General features: G+C 47.1%; 1 protein-coding gene across 2 annotated transcripts in view; it reads right to left on the reverse strand.

The window, feature by feature from the left end:
- Positions 1-24,897, reverse strand: part of ZCCHC14 (zinc finger CCHC-type containing 14) — an 84,030-nt gene that overhangs the window by 15,716 nt on the left and 43,417 nt on the right. For both annotated transcript variants that reach the window (XM_073015628.1, XM_073015627.1), the window contains exon 3: positions 7,352-7,425. In XM_073015628.1, coding sequence (XP_072871729.1) covers positions 7,352-7,425 — 74 coding nt within the window. The remainder of the gene's footprint in view (positions 1-7,351; positions 7,426-24,897) is intronic.

Consider the following 24,897-nt stretch of genomic DNA (forward strand, 5'->3'; position numbering starts at 1 on the left):
GTATCTTTCAAGGTAAAGTGTGTCATAGAAAACGTCTCCTCTGCACAGCTCTTACACCTGCCTCTAGGCTGAATCTTTCCTATGGCGCCCTAACCCAGGGAAAACATGAAATCCAACACCCCAATGATACAACGTGGCATGGACAGATCATCTGATGTTGAAACAGACAACCTGCTTTTCCAAGAGTTACACACTTTAATTACGAATAACTCTTCTACTTTGTGTTGGGATACATTTTTCTCTGACTTGCAGGTGCACCTCACATTTCTCCCTAAGGCTGTCAGAAAGTGAGCACTGGAAACAGAGACCACACGATCAGGCGGACACCAGCCCATGTCACTCTGCAGGTGATGATGGCTGATGGCTAAGCTGCAGCAGCCACGCGATCCAGACCCGGCCAAGCCTCTACCTCACCTGACCACTTGCCCCGGAGCGCCAGGAGGCAAACCGGCCGCTGGAGGGGCGTGGGGGCAGGAAGAGCATCCTCTTGTCATGCCTGCCTGACCTGTACTATGGGGACACGTGTCCAACCAAACTCACAGACATCCATGGCCAGCTACCTCGTTACTTTACATTTCACCAAGAAAAAGTGCTGCCAATTAGATTCTGGCACAGCATTTTCTATCACATCCCTGAAGAGCTACTTAGTCTTATCTGGATGAATTTTAACGCATCTTAATCATACCCCAAAGCCAAATGTGCACACAGCCCATGCACACTCAGGACATCTTCACATGCAGAGTCTAGTTCCTCCGACTCACTGTGCACTGGCTCTGAACATCAGCGTTTTTCTACACAGTCTCCCCATCCGGAGCCCCTGAAGCCACACGGCCTCATTCTGCGCAAGAAAAGGCTCTGCCAGGCATCCCTGGGGGCAGGGTCCAGCCACACCCTTGAGGGGACAGGCAGCCCAGTACCCCCCAGATCTGAGGAGAGCCAAGGCCCAGCACAGAGACAGGCAAAGCCAGCAGGAAGAACACAGCAGCCGAGGGAAAGCATGGACTCTTTCTAAGAAAACTAAAAAGTTTTCATCGATACTCTTACTAAGCTAAGAGAAAAAGGCATATCCGAGAACAGGATGCTATGAAAAAAGAACTGTCAGAGCTCAAGAGTTCTCTGAAATGAAAACCAGGCAGTAGGAATGAAACGCTCAACTAAAGACAGGAAGAGGCAGCCGTCCACAGAACAGAGCGAAAACCTGACAGGACGTGGGCTCGCATGCACACCAGTGGAGTTCCAGCCAATGGGGGAAGACGTGGGGGAAGGAGCAGTTTTCTAAGCCCTTGTGAATAAGCAAACACACACAAAACCGCTCCAGGGGAAATACAGTGTTGGATACCCAGTGAGACATGAAAACACCCAGAATCCACCACTCAGCTCCGCCAAGGGTCGCCTTCTGCAGCCACACTCATCACCACAGGTCCCCCAACCTTGGAAGGCAGGGTTGGCCCAGTGCCTGCTGCTCTGGCAACACCTGAGGAGTCACTGGGCCCTCTACCGTGCACAAGCACACGTGCTGAAAACAGAGACTCAGGGAAACCTCACTTGCCAGGACTCCGTCTTTGTTAATAGTGACGGACAGCTTACTCACAACAGTCAATGTTGCTTGGGCTATGACTTTTTATTTTTGAGACAGAGTTTTGCTCCGTTGCCCAGGCTGGAGCGCAGTGGCGCGATCTCAGCTCCACTGCAAGCTCTGCCCACGGGTTCAAGTGATCCTTGTGCCTCAGCCACCCAAGTGAAAAAATAAACTTTCAAAGAAAAGATAACATTAAAATAATGTCTGGGTGACTTTAAAGGATGGTTTAATAAGAGTTGTTTATTAGTATTGTTTCATAATTTTTTTTTCTTTTTTGAGACAAGGTCTCTCACTGTCCCCCAAGTTGGAGTGCAGTGGCATAACCTTGGCTCACTGCAGCCTTGACCTCCCAGGCTTGAGTGATCCTCCCACCTCAGCCTCCTTGGTAGCTGGGAATATAGGTGAGTGCCACAATGACCGACTAATTTTTGTATTTTTTTGTAGTGATGGGGTTTCACCATGTCACCCAGGCTGGCTCAAGCGATCCGCCTGCCTCAGCCTCCCAAAGTGCTGGGATTACAGGTGTGAGCCACTGCCCTTGGCCTCTCTCTCCCACTTTTTTTTTTTTTTTTTTTTTTTTTTAAGAGACGGGGCTCGCTGTGTTGCCCAGGCTGGTCGCAGTCTCCCGGCCTCCAGGTGATGCTCCTGCCTCAGCTGCCTACATGCTGATTTTATATCAAAAACGTTCCATCATTTGCTTCCTGCTTATTGATTTGATTTCCTCAGCAACTAGGAACTAGTAATTATAATTTCAGCAACATCAAAACCAGCTCCATAGAAAAAAATCTTATACATCTTGAAGTCATCTTAATCCAGTTACATATATCTTCCTATAAAACAGTAACCTTTCATTTGTATCCTGGAAAACAATACATAAAAATTAAAACGAGAAACAAGGCTGAGAAAATCAGTGGGGCAGGAAGAAGTTATTTATTTCTCCCTGAATAAGTGAAAGTTTTCAGAAAAAAATGTTTCTTTGATTCTTGCCATACTGTTAGCAACAGACTGTTCTACCTCACTGAAGTATGGCAGACATTCCTACGAATGCTGTTTTATTGCTCTAGTCACAGTGTAATCGCTATTTATTTCCACTTACAAAGGACAACTTAAAGGACAACTTGATTTTCATTAGTCAAGGTTCTATGGACAAAAGGAAAAGTTTGAATCTTCAAGTATTTTTTTTTAACAAAAAGAGCTGTAATGAATTATAACTGACGGTGAACTGCACGTATTGAAAGGGGTCCATGTGCTGTTCTGATCTGAGGGCACCTGTGAGCCACGCCCCACCACAGCAGGGAGCATCACCCCTGAGGTGTCCCCCAGGCCCTCCCCAGGAAACCACTGACCGCTTTCTGTTGCTACAGATGAGTCTGCATTTTCTAGAATTTTATGTAACTGGACTCATACACGGACTCACCGAGTACATACTTTTTGGAAGGAGTCGTCTAGTTTCTTTCACACAACACGAGATTCATGCATCTCGCTGAGCATCTCAGTTGTCCATTCTGAGACCACTCAGCATTATTGCCGGGTGGTATTCCACTCCGTGGACGTAACACCAGGGCTGGCCTGTCCACACGTCCGTCAACGGGTATCTCGGTTGTTTACAGTCTTGGAATGTTACAAACAAAGCTGCTATAAACACTCATGCACGAATCTTTTATGAACATGTGCTTAATTCCCCCAGGGTAAATACCTAGGCTGGAACTTACGGGTCACACTTTTTAAGAAACTGCCAAACTGTCTTCCGAAGTGGCTGCCCCATTTCCCATTCCCACCATCAGTGAATCAGGGAATGTGATTCCAGCTCCTCCACACTGCAGCCTGAGGTGGGTAGGGTCAGCGTTTTTCATTTGAGTATTTCAGGAGGTGTGCAGTGCTCTATTCACTGTGGGACTTGGCATTTTCCTAATGATGAGAATGGTGACTATCTTTTCACATGTGTTTATTTGCCACCTATGTATCTTCCTTGGCAAATCATCTTTTTTTTTTCTTTGTGGAGACAGGGTCTCACTGTTGCCCAGGCTGGTCTTGAACTCCTGGCCTCAAGGGATATTCCTGCCTCGGCCTCCCAAGTAGCTGGAACTGCAGGCATATGTCTACACCTGGCAGAACTCTCAAAACTTAGTAAGAGGAAGCAGCTTGTTGGGCATGGAGGCTCGTGCCTGTGATCCCAGCAACCCTGGAGTCCAGGACGGGAGGATCCCTTGAGGCAAGAGTTCAAGACCAGCCAGAAGCAGATACCATCTCTCTCTTTTTTTTTTTTTTTTTTTTTTTGAGACAGGTTTTGCTTTTGTTGCTCAGGTTGGAGTGCAGGAGCATGATCTTGGCTCACTGCAACCTCCGCCTCCTGGCTTCAAGCAATTCTCCTGCCTCAGGAGACCCAAGCAGCTGGGATTACAGGTGCAGCTACCACGCCCTGCTAATTTTTCTATTTTTACTAGAGACAGGGTTTTGTCATTTTGGCTAGGCAGGTCTCAAACTCCTGACCTCAGGTGATTCGTCCGCCTTGGCCTCCCAAAGTGCTGGTATTACAGGTGTGAGCCACCACGCCTGGCCGGAAACCCCATCTCTTAAAAAGAAAGTTTTGAGAATTCTTTATACATTCTGAATATATAAATCCTTCATCAGCTACACAACTTGCAAATATTTTCTCCTAATCTGAGCCTTTTCATTCTCCTCATAGTGTCTGTCAAAGAGAAAGTTTTAAACTTTAATATATTCTAATTCATTGATTTTGTCTTTTATGGATGTTTTTGGCACTGTATCTCAGAAATCCTTACCTAATTTAAATCACAAAGTTTGTTTTCTCCTAGCAGTTTTGTTTTGGGTTTACATTTAGGTCTCCGATCACTTCTGAGTTAATGTGGTGTAAGGGCTGCAGCGGGAGGCAAGGCTCGCTTCTCCTGCATATGGATGCCTGTTCCAGGGTGTCTGCTGAAAAGAGCATCCTTTCTTCACGGCACTCCTTCAGACCCCGCGTGTGTGTGAGAGTCTGTCTGGAGCCTCTTCTGTCCCACTCCTCTGTGCTGCCTTCCCTTCTGCTACCTCATGGCGCTGTGATCCTGCTGTTTCAGAAGTCTTGAAATCAGGTAGTGCGAGTCTTCCAATTTGTTTTTTCTTTTCAAAATTAACTACTCTAGTTCTTCCCATATTGCTTTAACTTGATTTTTTTTTTTTTTTTTTTTTTTTTTTTTTGAGATGGAGTCTCGCTTTGTTGTCAAGGCTGGAGTACAGTAGTGTAATCTCAGCTCACTGCAACCTCTGCCTCCTGGGTTCAAGCGATTCCCCGGCCTCAGCCTCCTGAGTAGCTGGAACTACAGGTGCCCACCACCACGCCTGGCTAATTTTTGTATTTTTAGTAGAGACAGGGTTTCACCATGTTGGCCAGGCTGGTCTTGAACTCCTGACGCCATGTGATCCACCCACCTTGGCCTCCCAAAGTGCTGGGATTACAGGTGTGAGCCACTGTGCCCCACAAACTTTCAGAATCAACTTGATTTCTAAAATAGAAAAATATGGCCAGGTGTGATGGCTCATGCCTGTAATCCCAGCACTTTGCGAGGCTGAGGCGGGCGGATAGCTTGAGCTAGGGAGTTCGAGGCCAGCCTGAGCAACATGGTAAAACCCCATCTCCACAAAAGTACAAAAATTAGCTTGGGTGTGGTGGCATGTGCCTGTGGTCCCAGCTACTGGGAGGCTAAGGTGAGGGAACTGCTTAAGCCCAGGAGGTCGAGGCTGTAGTGAACCAAGATCATGCCACTGCACTCCAGCCTGGTGACAGAGCAAGATACTGTTGAAAGAAAGAAAGCTAGTAAGAAAGCAAGAAAGAAAAGAGAGAGAGAAAAAAAAGAAAAAAGAGAAGAGAAGAGAAGAGCAAAGCAAGGCTTTGGCCGGTCAGGTTGTATGAAGTTCCCACACCTTACACTGTGTGGACCTGACTTCCAATTTCCTCACCACAAATAACTGGACTAAGGATTGGGAGCAAACTGAAGCCCACCGTGTTACGACCACACGTGAAGACAGCTCCATGAACAGCACCTTCTTTTTTTTTTTTTTTTGAGACGGAGTCTGGCTCTGTCGTCCAGGCTGGAGTGCAGTGGCCAGATCTCAGCTCACTGCAAGCTCCGCCTCCCAGGTTTATGCCATTCTCCTGACTCAGCCTCTGGAGTAGCTGGGACTACAGGCGCCCGCCACCTCGCCCGGCTAGTTTTTTGTATGTTTTAGTAGAGACGGGGTTTCACCGTGTTAGTCAGGATGGTCTCGATCTCCTAACCTCGTGATGCGCACGTCTCGTCCTCCCAAAGTGCTGGGACTACAGGCTTGAGCCACCGCGCCCGGCCTACAGCACCTTCTTGAGGGCACAGTCCCCACCAGTATCTGAAGAGGCCTGACACCGCAATGCAAGGAATGAAGGAAGGTGTCACTTGTGACCACTGCAAAATGTCAGCTAATACCTAGGGTCACTGGGACTTCTGCTGGGTTCCAGGGCACTCAGAGAGTCCCTGTCGTCTTTCCCTGGGCTCCACCTGGGCTGTACGACATGAGACCCAGGAACTCCGTGGGTGCCGAGACTCTGGCACTACCATCACAGGCGCCAGCACCCTCCAAACCTCAGCAGCTGAGGATTTTCCTTACATTTTCAAAGGAAAAACGCACAGCGTAACAACTGCTTGTCACAACACAGTCTCCCAAACCAAGTGGAGACTTGTCCCTTTAGTAGAAAACAGGTTTAAAGTATTTTGGTGTAGCCACACTCTTCAAAAAATCAGTAAGCTGCACAGGCGGATCATGCCAGATGCTCACAGGAGTTCTGTCTGGAGAGCACTCTCCAGTGACGCCGTCAGTACTCGACGCACACGTGGTCCAAGGACAATGTGCCCCTGCCAGGGTTCCTAACAGAGCCCTGACTGGGAGCTGGGCACCGTGACACACTTCCCAGCCACTTAGGCATCCAGGTGGGACCAAGAAAGTAAATCTGGCCAACAAAATGTAAGTGAAGTGTCTAGAGGGTGCTTTCAGGAATGTTCCTTAAGAGAAAGATTTCGAGTCTGCCTTTCCTCCTCCTGCATCCTGCTGCCCAGGATGAACGCGTGAGGACTGGTGTCCTGGCTGCCACTTCGGGCTGGGAGCAGAGGTCAACATCCTAGGGAAGTCAGAGTAGCCAGAGGAGGCCTGTACCCCTAAGGGCACCCTGAGGTTCTGATGGGGCACAGCAACCAGGGAGCAGAGTGGCCTCCTGCACGCCCTGCTGTGAGAGGGAAATGGGCTTCTGGCCGTCTCGACCCTGGTCACCGGGGGTCACCTGGAAACACAACACTGCTCAACTCTCCTGATTCTTTGTGGTACCCAACTTCAGTGACCAGCCCCCAGCAGCTAAGCATGTCAGTTTAGGGAGTGTTCCCTGCCCAGACCAAGGAGCTTTCATCACCAGTCTCCACAGACACCATGGACCCGGGTTCTGTGTGCGTTGCTCTGCAGGCTGCCTCACCCAGTTCTGCTAGAGCCCCGTGAGGTATGCACCATTCACACCTCAAATGACAACCCCAGGCCCTGCCCGAGCTCCCACCCTTCCCGCCTGTAGAGACCCCGCAGCCAACAACCCCCACCCTGGAGATGGCCCACCCCGAGCCCAGAGCCAGCTTCCTATACAGCACTGGCACAGGGCTTTGCACAAGGCACAGCCTTAGCTAGGTAAAGAAAAGCATCTCCAGGGTAAGTGTTTCCTTCCTACCCTTACAGGAAAGAGGGGAAAAAAACTTAGCATCTTACCTCAAAGGAACATTCAACATTTCTGTCATTTTTTGTGTGTGATAATCCCTTCAGGTCTATCTTTTCAACACTCACTGTAAAAGTAAAACAAAAAACAAAAATGAAATAAGAGCTTGAAGTATATACATGATTATTTAGCATTTGATATTTAGCAGTTTTCAAAATGAGGTTCTCAGCGCCCAGGCTGTCCTGTCACTTCAGTGGTGCCTCATCTAGAACCAGAGCCCAGAGAGGAAGGCGGGCGGCAGCACCGATGCAGGGCAGGTTTGCAACAGAAAGCAGGGAAAGCAAAGCCACGTCTGGCAATGGAAGGGCAGGAAACAATTCCAGAGTATGACATACGTTTATGGACCCAGCAAGAGCCCAGATGCAGCTACAACTGAGTATCTGTGCAGCCTCCCAGGTTCACCCTCAAAACCGTTACAAATGTGTCCCAACTTCTGAAAAGCTAATGCTCAGCATTTTCAATTGTGACTGTTTTAGACAATATTTCCCCAAGAACACAGTTACCTGGGAGCCTCTTCCATGTGTTTTCTTTTCTTTCTTTTCTTTTTTTTTTTTTTTTTTTTTTTGAGAGTAATCTTACTCTGTCTCGGCGGCTCACTGCAACCTCTCTGCCTCCTGGGTTCAAGCGATTCTCGTGCCTCAGCCTCCCCAGTAGCTGGTATTACAGGCGCACGCACCACCATGCCTGGCTGATTTTTGTAATTTTAGAAGAGAAGAGGTTTTGTCATGTTGGCCAGGTTGGTCTCAAACTCCTGACCTCAGGTGATCCACCCGCCTCAGCCTCCCGAACTGCTGGCGTGAGCCACCATGCCTGGCCTTTCTTTTCAACAGAATTCATTCTCATCCTTCTCTGTGGGGGCAAGGATGAGGAGACCAGAACAGCAGTCCTGGGGGAATCAGGAAGACAGAGAGCACTGTCTCAGAGCAGAACCAGGCTGCAGTGAATGAAGCTGCACAGGATGGATGGCGACAGGGACGAGAGGCCTCACCAGGCAGCCCGGCAGGCATCAGCCTACTCATCCCGTTTTCCCGTACACTGGTGTGTGTTTTTCTCATCAAAAATAAGATGACACAATTAGGTTTTAAGCACCATTTTTAAATGAGCCCAAATATCTGCTTAAAACAAAACAGCCGCGTATGGAACGTGCTGTAGTTTCCGACTCAGCCGTATCAAGGCAGGCCTGCCCTGCCGATCCAGCGCTGACGCTTCTCGCTACCCAGCACACCCGGCTCTGCCAGCTTCCATACCTCCCGGGCGCCAGGAGCCCCATGCCGCAGCTTCACACACAACTGGGAAAGAGGCTATGGGAGCATTCTCCCGCCTTCCTCCACCAGCCTTCGCTGGGTCTAGAGGCCACCTGGCCATGTGCGACGGGGATGTCTGCTAATTTGTAGAATCTGACTTTGTTCAATGTGAAATACTCAACACAACTTCTCAGAGCTGTGAATGTGACACTTCCTGCAGGCACCCAAAGACCTCCTGGTCTCCCACACCAACGTTCTCCAGAGCCCTCTCCACGGACGCCAGTGCTTCCACACAAGGTCACGGCTACCTCAAAAACCTGTATGGCCAAAAAGCTTTTTGGGGCAGCTGAGAGCAGTGATTCACGCCTGGTATCCCAGAACTCTGCGGGGCCGAGGCAGGTGAATCACAAGGTCACGAGATCGAGAGCAGCCTGGCCAATATGGTGAATCCCTGTCTCTACTAAAAATACAAAAAATTAGCTGGGCGTAGTGGCAGGCGCCTGTAATCCCAGCTACTCGGGAGGCTGTGGCAGGAGAATCGTTTGAACCCAGGAGGCAGAGGTTGCAGTGAACCGAGATCGCGCCATTGCACTCCAGCCCGGGCAACAGAGTGAGACTTCGTCTCTAAAAAACAAAAGTTTTTTGGGGAAAAAAATCTCAGAAACTCCTTGTGAACTGTCAGTGTACATTAGAATATTAAGGACTCTGAGAAGTCCTACAGTACCTAATAATTTTTTAAACGATTCCCCACATTTTTTGGCCACATAACTTCTTCTCCTAACATACACGAACTTCCCCTAGAGAAGGACCTGCTCTGTGCACACGCTCTGGGGATGGTTCTAAGCCTGCACTGCCCAAATCACCCATGACAAGTTAAGTTAATTAAGAATGAATAAAATTGGCTGGGTGCGGTGGCTCATGCCTGTAATCCCAGCACTTTGGGAGGCCGAGGAGGGCAGATCACCAGGTCAGGAGATCAAGACGATCCTGGCTAACACGGTGAAACCCCGCCTCTACTAAAAATACAAAAAATTAGCCTGGCGAGGTGGCAGCGCCTGTAGTCCCAGCTACTCGGGAGGCTGAGGCAGGAGAATGGCGGGAACCCGGGAGGCGGAGCTTGCAGTGAGCCAAGATCGCGCCACTGCACTCCAGCCTGGGCGACAGAGCGAGACTCCATCTCAAAAAAGAAAAAAAAAAAAAAAAGGAATGAATAAAATTAAACGTTCAACCCCCCAGTTTCCTGAAGAACCATGCTGAGGGTTCTGCAGCCACAGGAGGCTAGTGGCTGCCACACTGGGCGGTGTGCTCCCGGACAGCACTGTCTAAACCAACACCCGCCTGTCCGCGAGCAGCTCTGTGGGCCTCCACCACGCCCCCATCTGCATGTCCTCTGTGGCCGCCCCATGATGCCACGGCTGAGGAGCTGTGCTAGACACCACTCTGCTCCTGGAGCCAATGACACTGACTCCCTGTGTCTCTGCAGAATGAGCCAGCCAACCCTGAGCTGAACCAACCATCCTCGCTCGCTCCCCAGCATGTGCCACGAACACCCGGCCACGTCCCAGGTCCCCCTGCAGGTGCTTCGAGGTGGTGGAGCACAAGGCAGCGGGTGCAGCCCTCCCAGCAGCACCACCTGCTCCGCCGGGGACCCTCATGCATCTCACAGATGTGGGAGTCCACTCGGCCTAGAGTTCTTTAAGCTTAAAATAGCACCTCACAGGAAGGAATTACTATAAAAAATACAAATGTTTATTTCCTTTCTGGCAAAACAAAGAGCACAGCACATTTAGAGGCTGCACAGTCCTGCTGATGTTCACCAGTGAAACTACACGCTGTTCCTGCCTGACTTCCTCAGACTGTCAGCAAATACATAGCTTTTCTGTTTTTCTAAAGCGGTGCTTCTAAAACTTCCCACAATGACATCACTCTAATCCATATATTTTACTTTTTTAAACAACATATAGTGTCAATGAATACAGAAACACGCAGTCAGCATTCTCCCTGGCCACAGACACCATGTGTACCTCATGTCCCAGGACTGAATAATATGAGGGTTTATGAAAAAAGTAAAAAGAAAAAACCCCCATCTGGACTGAGAGTAGGAAGTGACTCACTCATATCTCGTATCTGGACAGGAAAATGGGAAAAGCAGATGAATGTTATTCAGCTGTTTTCAAATAAAAGAGGCATTTCCAAGTCTAGGCCCCAAATGCTGGCGCATCCCTCTGCAGAATGGCCAGCCTGGGCAGTGGCCGCCCCCGGCCAGGGCAGCCCCGGGCCCAGGAGGGACACAGCGAGGCTCCCTCTACTCCTGCCCTGGACCCCGTGTGCTCCATGGGCTCTGAAGGCTGAGAAGAGGAGCCTGGGAGAGCGGGAAGACCAGGCACAAGGAGTGAGGGGCCGGGCTAGTGCGGGGGCTGGGTGACCAGCCTGAGTTAAGGTCAGGAAGGATTTAAGCACGCTCTCAACTCTGGAGCCATTACAGATCGTGATTCTAAAAACCACAACAAGAAAAAAGGCTTATAGAGCATCAGGATAAACAGCTTACGCATGCCAGGCTTATGCCTAAGTGACGGGTTGATGGGTGCAGCAACCCACCACGGCATACATTTACCTATGTAACAACCTGCACATCCTGCACACGCACCCCAGAACTTAAAAAGAGAAAAAAGGCTTAGATATTAAGTAGAAAATTACAAATTCTATGCATAACATGATGACAGTTTTGTTTAAAATGGAAATGAAAACACTAAAACTGAACGATCGAAAGTGATGGGAACAGCTGTGTACGGTGGCGAAGTGAAGAGCAGCTTTTCCCCACATTTCTGTAATGTGGTTTTGCCATCTCAAAGCGAATACCTATCTGCACACAGACACTCATTACAACCCACTTCCAGTCTGCCCCCAGTGTGGCTGCCTTCCCCTCCCTCCCTGGTCACCCCACTGCCTTCTGTGGAGCGTAAGCAAAAGGCTAGATAAATTCACGGGCGGCCAGGCGCAGTGGCTCATGCTTATAATCCCAGCACTTTGGGAGGCTGAGGCAGGTGGATCACCTGAGGTCAGGAGTTCGAGAACAGCCTGACCAACATGGAGAAACCCCATCTCTAGTAAAAATACAAAATTAGTCAGGCATGGTGGTGTATGCCTGTAATTCCAGTTACTTGGGAGGCTAAGGCAGGAGAACGGCTTGACCCCAGGAGGCAGAGGTGGTGGTGAGCCGAGATTCACGCCACTGTACTCCAGCCTGGGCAACAAGAGTGAAATTCCATCTCAAAAAAAAAAAAAAAAATTCAGGGGCAAACAGCACCCCATCACCTGACAGGAGACAGCAGAGCCAGAGGGACTACGAAGACAGGATCCGCACTGGCCAGAAAGCCTCCGTGAAGAAAGTGTTTGGCGTGCATGGCGATTCGGCCACAGTGCATGGCAGCCAAAGCCATGAGGAGGCTCTCCTGGAGCACTGAGGCTGGTCAGCACCGCACCCAGGCAGGCCTGTGTGGGCACAAACAGGGCTGGGGCAAAGGGACCCGAGGCTGGGCCAGGCCTGCGCCCTCCTTCTGAAATAAGAACACAAAGGATGATGTACTTTTCCCTCTGAAATGTCTGTTCAAACCTTTCTTCTTTTCTCATTCCAGGTACACAATAGGCATTTTCCCCAAGTCTTACAAGTTACATCACACCGCCTTCGATAAAATGTATAATCATATAGACTATCATTTCATAACTGCATCAATACCTAGTAGCATTTAGAAACCAGTACTCTAATGTAACTGAAAAGGGGGAAGCTGGAGTAAGAACGGTGATGTCGGAAGTCAGGCCTCCCTTTGGTCCAACTGCACCACACTGTGGTGTTTTGATGCCAAGGTGAACAGTTTCTGATTTTTTCCTTTTACACTTCAATACCTCTACAATCAGATACCAGGGACATCTCACACCTGCTGCTGGCCATGTGACAGGAATAACACGGCTGTGACAGCCTGCCGACTATGGAGAAAATGAGGAAAGAGCCAGCAACCAGGTACAGTAGGTTAAAAACAGGTACAGTAGCTTAGGAAAAACCCCGAAACAATGACCAGGTGCGTGCTCCGATGCTGCGGTGACGTGGCAGTGCATGGCACACAGAGCCCACTGCACACGAGGCATGGACGCCTCGACCCAGCCGGCTGGACGGGATGCACAGGAGCTAGACTGTGCGTCAACTGCAGGAGCACCTTACCTCATTGATTTGGGTATTTTCCTTTCTATGCCTGTATAAGAATGATACTATGAAACTCTGCAGCCAAGTCTTAAAGGGCTTTTTCTTTCCTTTTTTTTTTTTTTTTTTTTTTTGAGACGGAGTCTTGCTCTGTTGCCCAGGCTGGAGTCCAATGGCACAATCTCGGCTCACTGCAAGCTCCACCTCCCGGGTTCACGCCATTCTCCTGCCTCAGCCTCCCGAGTAGCTGGGACGACAGGCGCCCGCCACCACGCCCGGCTAATTTTTTGTATTTTTAGTACAGACGGGGTTTCACTGTGTTAGCCAGGATGGCCTCGATCTCCTGACCTTGTGATCCACCCGCCTCGGCCTCCCAAAGTGCTGGGATTACAGGCGTGAGTCACCGTGCCCGGCCTTAAAAGGCTTTTTCAATAAAACTATAACCAATAAAAAGCAGCATGTTAGTTTTGTGGGCAATGCGTTTACTTTTTTAGGTACAGAGAAAGTCTTCCAGCCAGTAGCAACTCACAGTTAATGTCACAGTTAACGACACACGGGAAGGAGACGGAATGATGCCTCCCAAGACCTAAGTTCGAATATTCATTCAGTAACTAAAGTCAGTTTTGTGTCTGCTTCCTCATTTGTTAATGGGGATAGTAGTTTAAAAGGACCAATAGTTTGTAACCAGATATGAATAAAAACAGAAAATGGTCCTAGTAAGTATAAAGATATAAAATCCCCAAAAAATAAAGGGCCCTGTTGGGGCATTCACACGGGGCCTGGGTCCACAGTCAGCACTGGCCCGGTCTTCTTCCCAGTTGGGGCATTCACACGGGGCCCAGGCCCAGCGTTAGCACTGCCCTGGTCTTCTTCCCGCTACTGAGGAACAGGAGAGGGCCCTACAGTGGAGTCCCCAAAATACAACTGATTTATCTCTAAGGAGCCTATGGCTCCAGAAGCAAAGTGTCCTGCCTCACCTTTGTTACTAATAAGCAAATTGTATTATTTGGTTAAGATGTACTTCTGGTTTGTAGGGGACTCAAAAAGCTAGGAGCTAAATTTACCACTGTATTGCTATTTAAACGAGCTAAGACAAGCCATGAATATTACTAACTCAGTTTCCTTTCTGAAGTGCCTGGGCATGGATTATGGAATCCTCCTTATAGGATTCCCAACAGCCTGGGAGAAAGGACAATGCTCATACAAGTACTTTTTTTTTTTTTTTTTTTTTTTTGAGAGGGAGTCTCGCTCTGTCGCCCAGGCTGGAGTGCAGTGGTGCAATCTTGGCTCACTGCAAGCTCCGCCTCCCGGGTTCATTCTCCTGCCTCAGCCTCCTGAGCAGCTGGGACTACAGGCACGCGCCACCACGCCCAGCTAATTTTTGTATTTTTAGTAGTGATGGGGGGGTTTCACTATGTTGGCCAGGCTGGTCTCAATCTTCTGACCCTGTGATCCGCCCACCTCAGCCTCCCAAAGTGCTGGGATTACAGGCGTGAGCCATTGCACCTAGCCACAAGTTCTCACTCCTCACTCTGCTAAGCAGTCTCTCATTTGGCATTTTGCCTTAATGACCAAGTGCGATTTCCCAAGTAAAGCAAAACTGAATCAAAAACCTATGATATTCCTATAAATTAAAAAATAAAAATAAAAAGATTAAAGCTTGAGATAGACACCTCAGTTACTCTGATTTGATCACTACACATTATATACATATGTCAAAATATCACATGTACCTCCAACCCAAAAGATATAACTATGAGATATCCATAGAAAATAAATACATCTTACAAGTTACACTAAAGAACCACATACAATTTAAACAAACAAGATCTTAGAGGATGATTAAAATGTTCCAAAGTCAAAATACAGGTAACCACATCAATTCTGTATCTTACATATCTAATTCTACAATGACTAGGTTGGTAAATCAAACCTCAGGACAATCAGCACAATAGCTGTAGATTATTTTGCTGTCTACCAGCAGCTCTCTACATCCTTTAATTAAAAGGAACCAAACATTTTCCCACACAATTTTATGCTACTGACAAACATTTTTTAAAGTTTATTTTAGAGATGGGTCCTGGTTGTTACCCAGGCTGCACTCAAACTCCAGGGCTCCAACAATCTTCCTGCCTCAGCTTTCCACACAGCCAAGACTACAGGTGAAAGCCACTGTGCCTCGCCTAACAGGCCACTTTGAATTCACTGACTGAAATGCATGCAACAGTATGCTTTTATGTTTATAATTATTATTATTTTGTTGTTGTTGTTGAGACGGAGTCTCGCTCTGTCGCCCAGGCTGGAGTGCGGTGGCGCGATCTCGGCTCACTGCAAGCTCCGCCTCCCGGGTTCATGCCATTCTCCTGCCTCAGCCTCCGGAGCAGGTGGGACTACAGGCGCCCACCACCGCGCCCGGCTAATTTTTTGTATTTTTAGTAGAGACGGGGTTTCACCGTGTTAGCCAGGATGGTCTCGATCTCCTGACCTCGTGATCCGCCCGCCTCGGCCTCCCAAAGTGCTGGGATTACAGGTGTGAGCCACTGCGCCCGGCCTATAATTATTTTTTAAAGACAGAGCTTTGCTCTGTCACCCAGGCTGGAGTGCAGTGGTGCAATCTCAGCTCACTGCAACCTCCACCTCCTGAGTTCAAGCAATTCTTGTGCCTCAGCCTACCCAGTAACTGGGATTATAGGTGCACACCACCACGCCCAGCTAATTTTTGCATTTTTAGTAGAGACAGGGTTTTGCCATGTTGGTCAGGCTGGTCTCGAACTCCTAACCTCAAGTGATCCACACACCCTGACCCCCCAAAGTGCTGAGATTACAGGCATGAGCCACTGTGCCCAGGTGATTCTAAAGTTTTAGACAAAGAGACCAGACATTTTATAAAACAGAATTTGCAACACATTTCAGGAAGGCACCGAACAGGGAAGTATCCAGAGGACACTGGCCACATCCCAGACTACCCATAAACTGATTCCTCACAACAAAATGCCCTTCATTTTCTTTTTGACAGGGTCTCACTCTGTCACCCAGGCTGAAGTGCAGTGGTATGATCTTCGCTCACTGCAGCCTCGAACTCCTGGGTTCAAGTGATCCACCTACCTCAGGCTTCTGAGCCGCTGGGTTTACAGCCATGCATCGCCATGCCCAGACGATTTTTGTATTTTTTTTTTTTGTAGACACGGGGTTTCGCCTTGTCACCCAAGCTGGTCTGGAACTCCTGGACTCAAGTGATCTGCCTGCCTTGGCCTCCCAAAGTGCTGGGATTACAGGCCTGCACCTTCACGCCCGGCCCAGCCCTTCATTTTCAGATGAAAGCATAGAAATACTCCAAAGTCAGTCTTCTATCTGCTATAATATATATGCGACTGTTCCCATACACTTTCTTTTTTTTTTTTTTTTTGAGATAGAGTCTCGCTCTGTACCCCAGGATGGGGTGCAGTGGTGCGATCTCAGCTCACTGCAAGCTCCGCCTCCTGGGTTCACACCATTCTCCTGCCTCAGCCTCCCGAGTAGCTGGGACTACAGGTGCCCGCCATGACGTCCAGCTAATTTTTTGTATTTTTAGTAGAGACGGGGTTTCACCGTGTTAGCCAGGATGGTCTCTACCTCCTGACCTTGTGATCCACCAGCCTCGGCCTCCCAAAGTGCTGGAATTACAGGCGTGAGCCACCGCGCCCGGCCTCCGATACACTTCCATATAAATACTCAAGCTGATTACTAATAGAGTCACCTACATTATCTTAATTTCAAATCGTAGAAAATATGCTTCATCTTTCCTGGCTTTGTCTTGGGATCAGAAGAAGTATTTATGTACAAAAATCTTTTATTAAGTCCATTTATCTGTTTTCATCTTTGATTTTCCTTATCTCCCATTCATGTTTATTGTTTAAATCTGTAGTTCTATCAGATTCAAGTTTGAAAGGCAACACAAAGCTCCTCTCCAACATAAACATACCGGTGTTACTCCATTTGTGCCTCCAGAGTCAGAACACAAAACAAAATCTGAACTAGAACTCTGATTTTAGCAAATAAAGTTAGGGGCCTTATCACAGGAAAAGATGTTTTTCTTAAAGGTACAATTGACGACTTGGAGATTAAAAATAATTCATCAATAAATAGCCATATATTCTAATGCATTAAAAGGGCACTCTTAGGTAAAGTTGTTACGGCTTTCCTCTTACTTTTTTGGGGCCAACCTGTGTTTCAGGGAAACTGAACTAAAGATGATCTATGAAAACATAGTGTTGGGAGACTCTGGCTCCAGGTAAGAGGGAGCAGCAACAAAAGCTCCTGGAAAGGAGACGTTCCTCTCTGATGTGGGGGCTGTGATTCCAGGTGGGGTGACACCTCCTCATTGCCTTTTCTTCTCTCTGTCCTCCCACAAAGATGGGGATGGTCACTGAAGTGCACAGCAGAGAGGGTTAAAGCTCTAGCTTTCCGGATGACCAAAAAGGGGAGCCCTTGGGAACTGGAAGGACAGAAGGACAGCAGAGAGGGAGGATTTCAGGGGAGCAACCCTGTGACGTTGTTGACGCGTTCACCCCAGGGCTGCCCATGTAAGACTCTCGACTGCAGAACACACCTCCACCAGTCTCAGGCTGGACGGCAGGCAATGCCCCCGAAGGACGAGGCCAAACAGCACCGCCAAAGCTCGGAAAATGGAGCTGGCACCACAGCCACACCCCACAGAAGGCCGCACAGAACTTGCTGTCAGATCCCAACCAGGTCAACTGCTCCAAACCAAAAACATCACCATTCTCTGTAGGATTAAAGATAAGTCAGAGTCTCGTATCATACTATTCAAGAAAATCAACAGATCCCAACACTGAGATGACACAGATGCTAGAACTACCAAAGACACCGAAGCAGTTACAGTCACAATGCCCCAACAGGGAGGGGCACACACTCTTGAGATGCACAGACAGACGGAAAGCCTGTGCAAATTCAGATGTAAAGAACCAAATAAAAAATTAGAAAAAAAAAAAAATTTAAATTTTAGGAGTGGGAGAATGGCTGAAAAAGTCCCAAATTTGGTGAGAGACATAAGCCTATGCACAAGAAGCTCAATGAGCTTATTCAAACAAGATAAGCCCAAGGAAATCAACACCCACACACATCATAATCATAATGCTAAGATCCAAAGACAAAAAAATCTTGAAAGCAATCAAAAACAATACATTACCTCGTAGGAGAAAACCATTCAAATGACTGGGAATTTCTCATCAGACACCACGAAGGCCAGAAGAGAGCAGAATCATATTTTAAAGTACTGAAGGCAAATAACTACCAACTATAATTCTACATCCAGTGAAGGCGAAATAAGACACCCTCAGATGGAGGAAAACTGAGAGGACTGTTTGTCAGGCCCGCTCTGAAAGAACTGCTAAAGTTCTTCGAACAGAAGGAAAATGAACTGGAAGGAAACTTGGACCATCAAGAATGAAAGAAAAGCAAGAGAAATGGGAAATATCTGGGTAATATAAAAGCAGTCTATTCTGCTTTTGAATTGTTCAAAATAGGTTTGAGAAGGTTGAAAACAAAAATCATTAACGTGGTCCCAAGCAGCTTTCGATGCACGCGGATATAATTCCTAAGACAACTGTGACCAGAAGGGCAGAGGCCTGGATGGTGGCTGTGTTTCTACCTCTCACCGGCACTGGTTAAGTGGGCTCCAGGCAGACTGGAGTCACTGATGGCTCTACAAAAGATTCAATGAGAAAACACTGCTGCTTCCAAGAAACCTAATTTTGTTTTTTTTAAGTGGGAAGCTTTTTATCAATGCAGGAATTGTCCAGTGAACCTTTTATTTGCTACCAGGTAAGTCAGCTGAGTTGGGATCAGTAAATTTAAAAGATGCTGACAGTGGCCAGGCATGGTGGCTCACACCTGTAATTCCGGCACTCTGGGAGGCCAAGGCAGAAGAACTGCCTGAGCTCAGAAGTTAGAGACCAGCCTGGGCAACATAGTGAGACCATTTCTACTAAAAATTTAAAATATTAGCTGCACATGGTGGTGCACACCTGTAGCCCCAGCTACTCAGGAGGCCAAGACTGGGGGATTCCTTGAGCCCAGGAGTTCAAGGATGCAATGAGCAGTGATCACACCACTGCACTCTAGCCTGGGTGACAGAGTAAGATATTATCTAAAAAATAAAAAACAAAAAAGCCAGGAGCTGTAGCTCATGCCTATAATCCCAGCATTTTGGGAGGCTGACGTAGGCAGATCACTTGAGACCAGGAGTTCAAGACCAGCCTGGCCAAAATGGGGAAACCCAATCTCTACTAAAAAGACAAAAATTAACTGGGTGTGATGGCCCATGCCTGTAGTCCCAGTTCTTCAAGAGGCTGAGGCATGAGAATCACCTGAACCTGGGAGGTGGATATTACAGTGAGCCACGTCACTGCACTCCAGCCTGGGTGATAGAGTGAGACTCTGTCACAAAAAAAAAGAAAGAAAGAAAAGGAAAAACTAGAAAGGGCTCTGTGGTGCTAGATTGTCAGTGAGAAGGCCTGGGAGCAGCCACATTCCATTAGCAGGGCACACACACTGCATCAGATTTTGGCTTCTAAAACCCATTTCCCACTAAATGAACCAAGACCCTTACAAATTGTTGACTTCAGGGCTAGGGGAGAGAAAGCTGAGCCTTGAACATCTTGTTGTGCCAGAAAGCAAGGAAGTGCTCATAGAATGATGGGACGTATTAAAAAGACACAAAACATCAGTTTTCAGGGGCTCCCACCAGCCAAATTTGGTACAGCTTCAACATCAGAGTAATGACAGTAATAGATTATAACTCACTGAATAAAACAGGAAACAATAATCCCATACAAACTTAAATAAATGATTAAGCTGAAAGTCTGATAAGAAACAGACTATTTATCTAGTTGGAAAGTAATTTTTACACAGGAGAATCCTGGCAGACAGCATGAAAATTAATAAAGTGACTGTCATCAGTAACGGAACAAATTGAGAGCTTGTACCACCCGACGGGACACAGCGAGAGCAGCGTAGTGTGTTCCTGGCAAAGATGTACAGCCTGAATCAAGTCAGGAGAAGCATCGAACAAACCCAGATTGAGGGATGGTTGGCAGAATTAGTGGTTCATAATCTTCTGAAGTATCCGGGTCGGGAACGACGGAGGAGCAGCTACCGAAGGACACAAAGGAGGCCAAATGCACCCTGGGATTCAGAACTTGACCCTCTGGGTATAAAAGGCATTACTGGGACAATGGCCGGAATGGGAATAAGCCTGAGAATCAGAGGGTGGTGACATCTCAGTGCCAACGTCCTGATCTTGATGGCTGTACTGTGTGGTGATGGACGAGAAAGCCATTGTTTGCAGAAAACACATGATCAAGATTTGGGGATGTTGGGGGATCAGACCCACAATTCACTCCCAATGTTTCAGGAAAGTTCTTTATATTGTAGTTACAACTTTTCTGTAAATTTGTAATTCTGTTTTTCAAAATAACCTTTTTTTTTTTTTGAGATGGAGTCTCGCTCTGTCACCAGGCTGCAGTGCAGTGGTGTGATCTCAGCTCACTGCAACCTCTGCCTCCCAGGTTCAAGCGATTCTCCTGCCTCCAGCTCCAAAGCAGCTAATTTTTGTATTTTTAGTAGACAGGGTTTCATCATGTTGACCAGGATGGTCTTGATCTCTTGACCTCATGATTCGCCCACTTCGGCCTCCCAAAGTGCCGGGATTACAGGCATGAGCCACGGCACCTGGCCTGAACTGAACCATATTTAAAGACGTTGATCTATTCCCTCAGTGTGTACCATCAGAAGAAAGGCACTGTCTGTCAGTGCTGCTTATTTTTTTGGTTGGAGAGGCTGACTTTATTTTTTTCTAGTTAATTATGATTGCTGTGCTATCTTCCTGTATTTTGTTTTTACTCTGAAAGATCATAATCCATTCTTCCAAATCTTCAGGAATTACTTGGTATAGGATTTAACAGGCCACCATGTGATCAGATGTTCCTTTGAAGTTTCCTTTGATATTTTATTACCAGATAGTCCCCAAGCCACGGCGTGTGGGCTCAGCCGCTGCAACTATGCGATGACGTGCTGACCTGAGAAACACACATGCTGACCATCTGGCCAAGAACTGAAGACCAGGGCAAAATCAGAGCATATCACAAACATTTTTCCAGAACAGGGTTGTAGTGTCTCTTTTGATGCCAAATTTTAATTAAATAATAATTGTTGAAGGAAAACTAATTTTTTAATTAAAGAAGGTTCTATATAATTATGCAAGATGTTTAGAAATCAACTTATTTTATTTTTCTAGGCCTCTCATCTTCCCAATCAATTGATTTAAAAAATATTTTTAGGTACTCCTTACTCCAAACATCAACAGTATTTTTCTTAAATTTTAAACAATTTTGGCCGGACACGGTGGCCCATGCCTGTAATCCCAGCACTTTGGGAGGCCAAGGTGAGCAGATCACCTGAGGTCAGGAGTTCAAGACCAGCCTGGCCAACATGGTGAAACTCCATCTCTCCTAAAAATACAGAAATTAGCTGGGCATGGTAGTGCACACCTGTACTCCCAGCTACTTGGGAGGCTGAGGCAGGAGAATCGCTTGAACCCAGGAGGTGGAGGTCGCAGTGAGTCAAGATCATGCCATCGCACTCCAGCCTGGGCAATAAGAGCGAAACTCCCTCTCAAAGACAAACAAACAAAACAACAACAACAAAATGTAAGTAAGAGAGGCTGGCAAACTATATCCCCTGAGAGTTAAGAATGGCTCTTACATTCCTTTTTAAAGAGTTATTTTAAGGCTGGGTGCAGTGGCTCATGCCTGTAATCCCAGCACTTTGGGAGGCTGAGGTGGGTGGATCACCTAAGGTCAGGAGTTTGAGACAAACCTAGACAACATGATAAAACCCCATTTCTACTAAAAATACAAAATTAGCTAGGTGTGGTGGCACATGCCTGTAGTCCCAGCTATTTGGGAGGCTGAGGCAGAAGAATCACTTGAACCCAGGAGGTGGAGGTTGCAGTGTGCCAAGATTGTGCCACTGCACTTCAGCCTGGGCAATAAGAGCGAAACTCTGTCTCAAAAAAAAAAAAAAAAGTTATTTTAAAAAAAAATTGGCAAGGCGCGGTGGCTCATGCCTGTAATCCCAGCACTTTGGGAGACCGAGGCAGGTGGATCACTTGAGGTCAGAAATTTGAGACCAGCCTGGCCAACATGGCAAAACCTCGTCTCTACTAAAAATACAAAAATTAGCTGGGAGTGGTGGCACACACCTGTAATCTCAGCTATTCAGGAGGCTGAGGTGAGAGAATCACTTGAACCTGTAAGGCAGAGGTTACAGTGAGCTGAAATTGCACTACTGCACTCTGGCCTGGGCAACAGAGGGAGACTCGTTCTCAAAAACAAAAATTATGAGACAGAGACTATACATGACCCACAAACACAAAAACATGAATCACCTGGCCCTTTACGGAAAAAGTTTGCCAGCTCCTGAATCAGAGTGTCAGTGGAAATGCTGACAACAATATACCTTTTGAGCAAATGAGATGATGACAAAGTGGCTTTGCTTTCCTTGGTTTATAGCCGAGGTCAGCAAACTTGACTTTTTTTTCTTTTTTTTTTTTTTTTTTGAGACAGAGTTTCGCTCTGCTACCCAGGCTGGAACGTAGTGTCGTGATCTTGGTTCACTGCAACCTCCACCTCCCAGGTTCAAGCGATTCTCTTGTCTCGGCCTCCCGAGTAGCTGGGATTACAGGCACGCACCACCATGCCTGGTTAGTTTTTTTTGTATTCTTAGTAGAGATGCGGTTTCGCCATGTTGGCCAGGCTGGTCTCGAACTCCTGACCTCAGGTGATCCACCTGACCTGGCCTCCCAAAGTGCTGGGATTACAGGTGTGAGCCACTGTGCCCGGCCAGCAAACCGACATTCTCTACGGGAAGACAATTTAGTAACAAATACCACGTGAGAATTTTCACATTCAAAATACATATAACGTCATCTAAGATTCAAGAGGAAAACAGAATTCTGCCAACACACTAGGAAAAGACATTCCAGTAAAGCTCTTTTGGGGCAGAGTCTTAAAAGACACATACACATTCCTAAAGATGGGGAAGAAACAGACCTCACCCCTCCACCCACACATATTTTGGGCCGGGGGAACAGAGCAGGCAGCCTGGAGACCTGCCAGACTGCAAAGGGTCTGTGTGAAACGGCAAGGGGGTCAGGTGTTGTTGTTTTTTTTTTTTTAATTTTATTTCAGGCAAAATTCACATAGAGCAAAATACAGAGATCTGAAGTGTACAATTCAACGAGTTTGGGTAAATTCATATACCCACATGATCACTAATCCTTGAATCAAGACGCAGTGCTTTTCAATTCTCTAAAAAGTCTCGAACATCATATAAACAGGACCATACATGGGTCCCGCTTTCATTCAACACTGTATTTTTGAGATTCCTATGTGGTTACATGTATTAGTTTTGAAAATGACCGAGTTCTCTTCCCTTGTACAAATACACCACAGTTTGTTTATACACATCCTCCCACTCATGGACATCTGGCTTGTGTCCAGTTTGCGGCTATTATGCATAAGCTACTATAAGCCTTCATCTGCAAGTGCTGGTGTGGACGTACCCTTTCATTTCTTTGGGATAAATTCCCTAGAACGAGAACTACAGGAATATAAGATACATTCATCACTTCATAAGAAATGCCAAACTGTTTTCTTAATGGTGGTAGTATTTCATCCTCCTATCAGCTGTGGATGAAAGCTCCAGCTGCTTCTGATCCTAACATTTGCTATTTTGTCCTTCTGACTTTCATCACCCTGGTGAATAGAAATGATACTCTCCCGTGCCTTTGATGTGTATTTCCCTGATGACTGGTGACTTGAATCACGGCATCCCTGGACAATCTGTGTATATAAGCATGAAGGTATGAGTCCTCTGGAGTTAACTGCCTTTCTTTCTTCTGTTGGTGGAAAAAACCTAACTGCATTAATATATGTGTAATCTACTGTTTGGAATGCATACGGTAATTCTTCTATAGGAAGATAATCTTCTTCAGAATCATTAACTTCTTCCATTTCCATATACAGGTTGTATTCCTAATCTGAAAATCTGAAATCCAAAATGCTCCAAAATCTGAAATGTTTTGAATTATTCTTAATGAAAATAACTTTCATGCAAAACTTGACTTTCCACAGTCCTCTGGCATCCACTGTTGCAAACAGCAAGTCCAGGTTAGCCTGAGTCTGGCTTCTTCACAGGTGAGATCTGTTCTGCTGTTCTCCTTTGAAAATGTGTAAGATCATTTCTTGATCCCTTATCAGAAACAACAATGCGTCTTGATGTGGGTGTTTTCAACTCCCCTTCCTCAGCACTCGGACTGCCCTTTCGAGGGAAGACTCACGAGGCCGTTTTCTGCCCATGTGTACTGAATGCGCTCCTTCCTTTCATCTTCTCTTCCAGACACCCTGCGTTTCAGAGGCCGAGCTTGGCTGCCCGTCTGCGCCACTCACCTCTCTACCTTGTACCTCCACGTTCAGCAATCCTCGAACACTACTGCATGTTTTGTTCTGGCGGTCACTTTTACATCCCAACAACTCTTTCTTGGTCTTCATTTTTTCTTTTATCATGGCACCCAGCTTTCACTTGACAAATGCAATATCCCCTCAACCTCCCAGAGAATGTTAACTGGAGTTTCCCTAAGTAGGATACTTATGAAAATGATCAGCCTCTGTTCTCTGAATTATCTGTGTACTTTGCAGTAGTCTGAATTCTCCGCCAGAGTTCTTCACCCTTCGTCACACTGCAACCCGTGCTGTGGCTGGCTTCCAGTGGTGCAGACTTTCCTATCCTTGAATTCGGGGCTGTGGCCATGAGACTCGCTGTGGACATCACAAAGAGGCAGAAATGACCGTGTGCCGGTCCAAGCTCAGCCTTACGGATCCTCATGGCTCCCACGTGCCCTTGGTCACCAGTTCAAGGAGGATAAGGGACACCTGAGTCAGAGCCACCCCAGCCACTGTGACCTGAACAGTCACCCAGCATAGCCCAGCTGACAGCAGCCAGCCCATGCTGGCTCATCCGTGAGGAAGGCGCTCATCTT

Source organism: Chlorocebus sabaeus, chromosome 5 (assembly GCF_047675955.1).
Source record: "Chlorocebus sabaeus isolate Y175 chromosome 5, mChlSab1.0.hap1, whole genome shotgun sequence".
Lineage (NCBI taxonomy): Eukaryota > Metazoa > Chordata > Mammalia > Primates > Cercopithecidae > Chlorocebus > Chlorocebus sabaeus.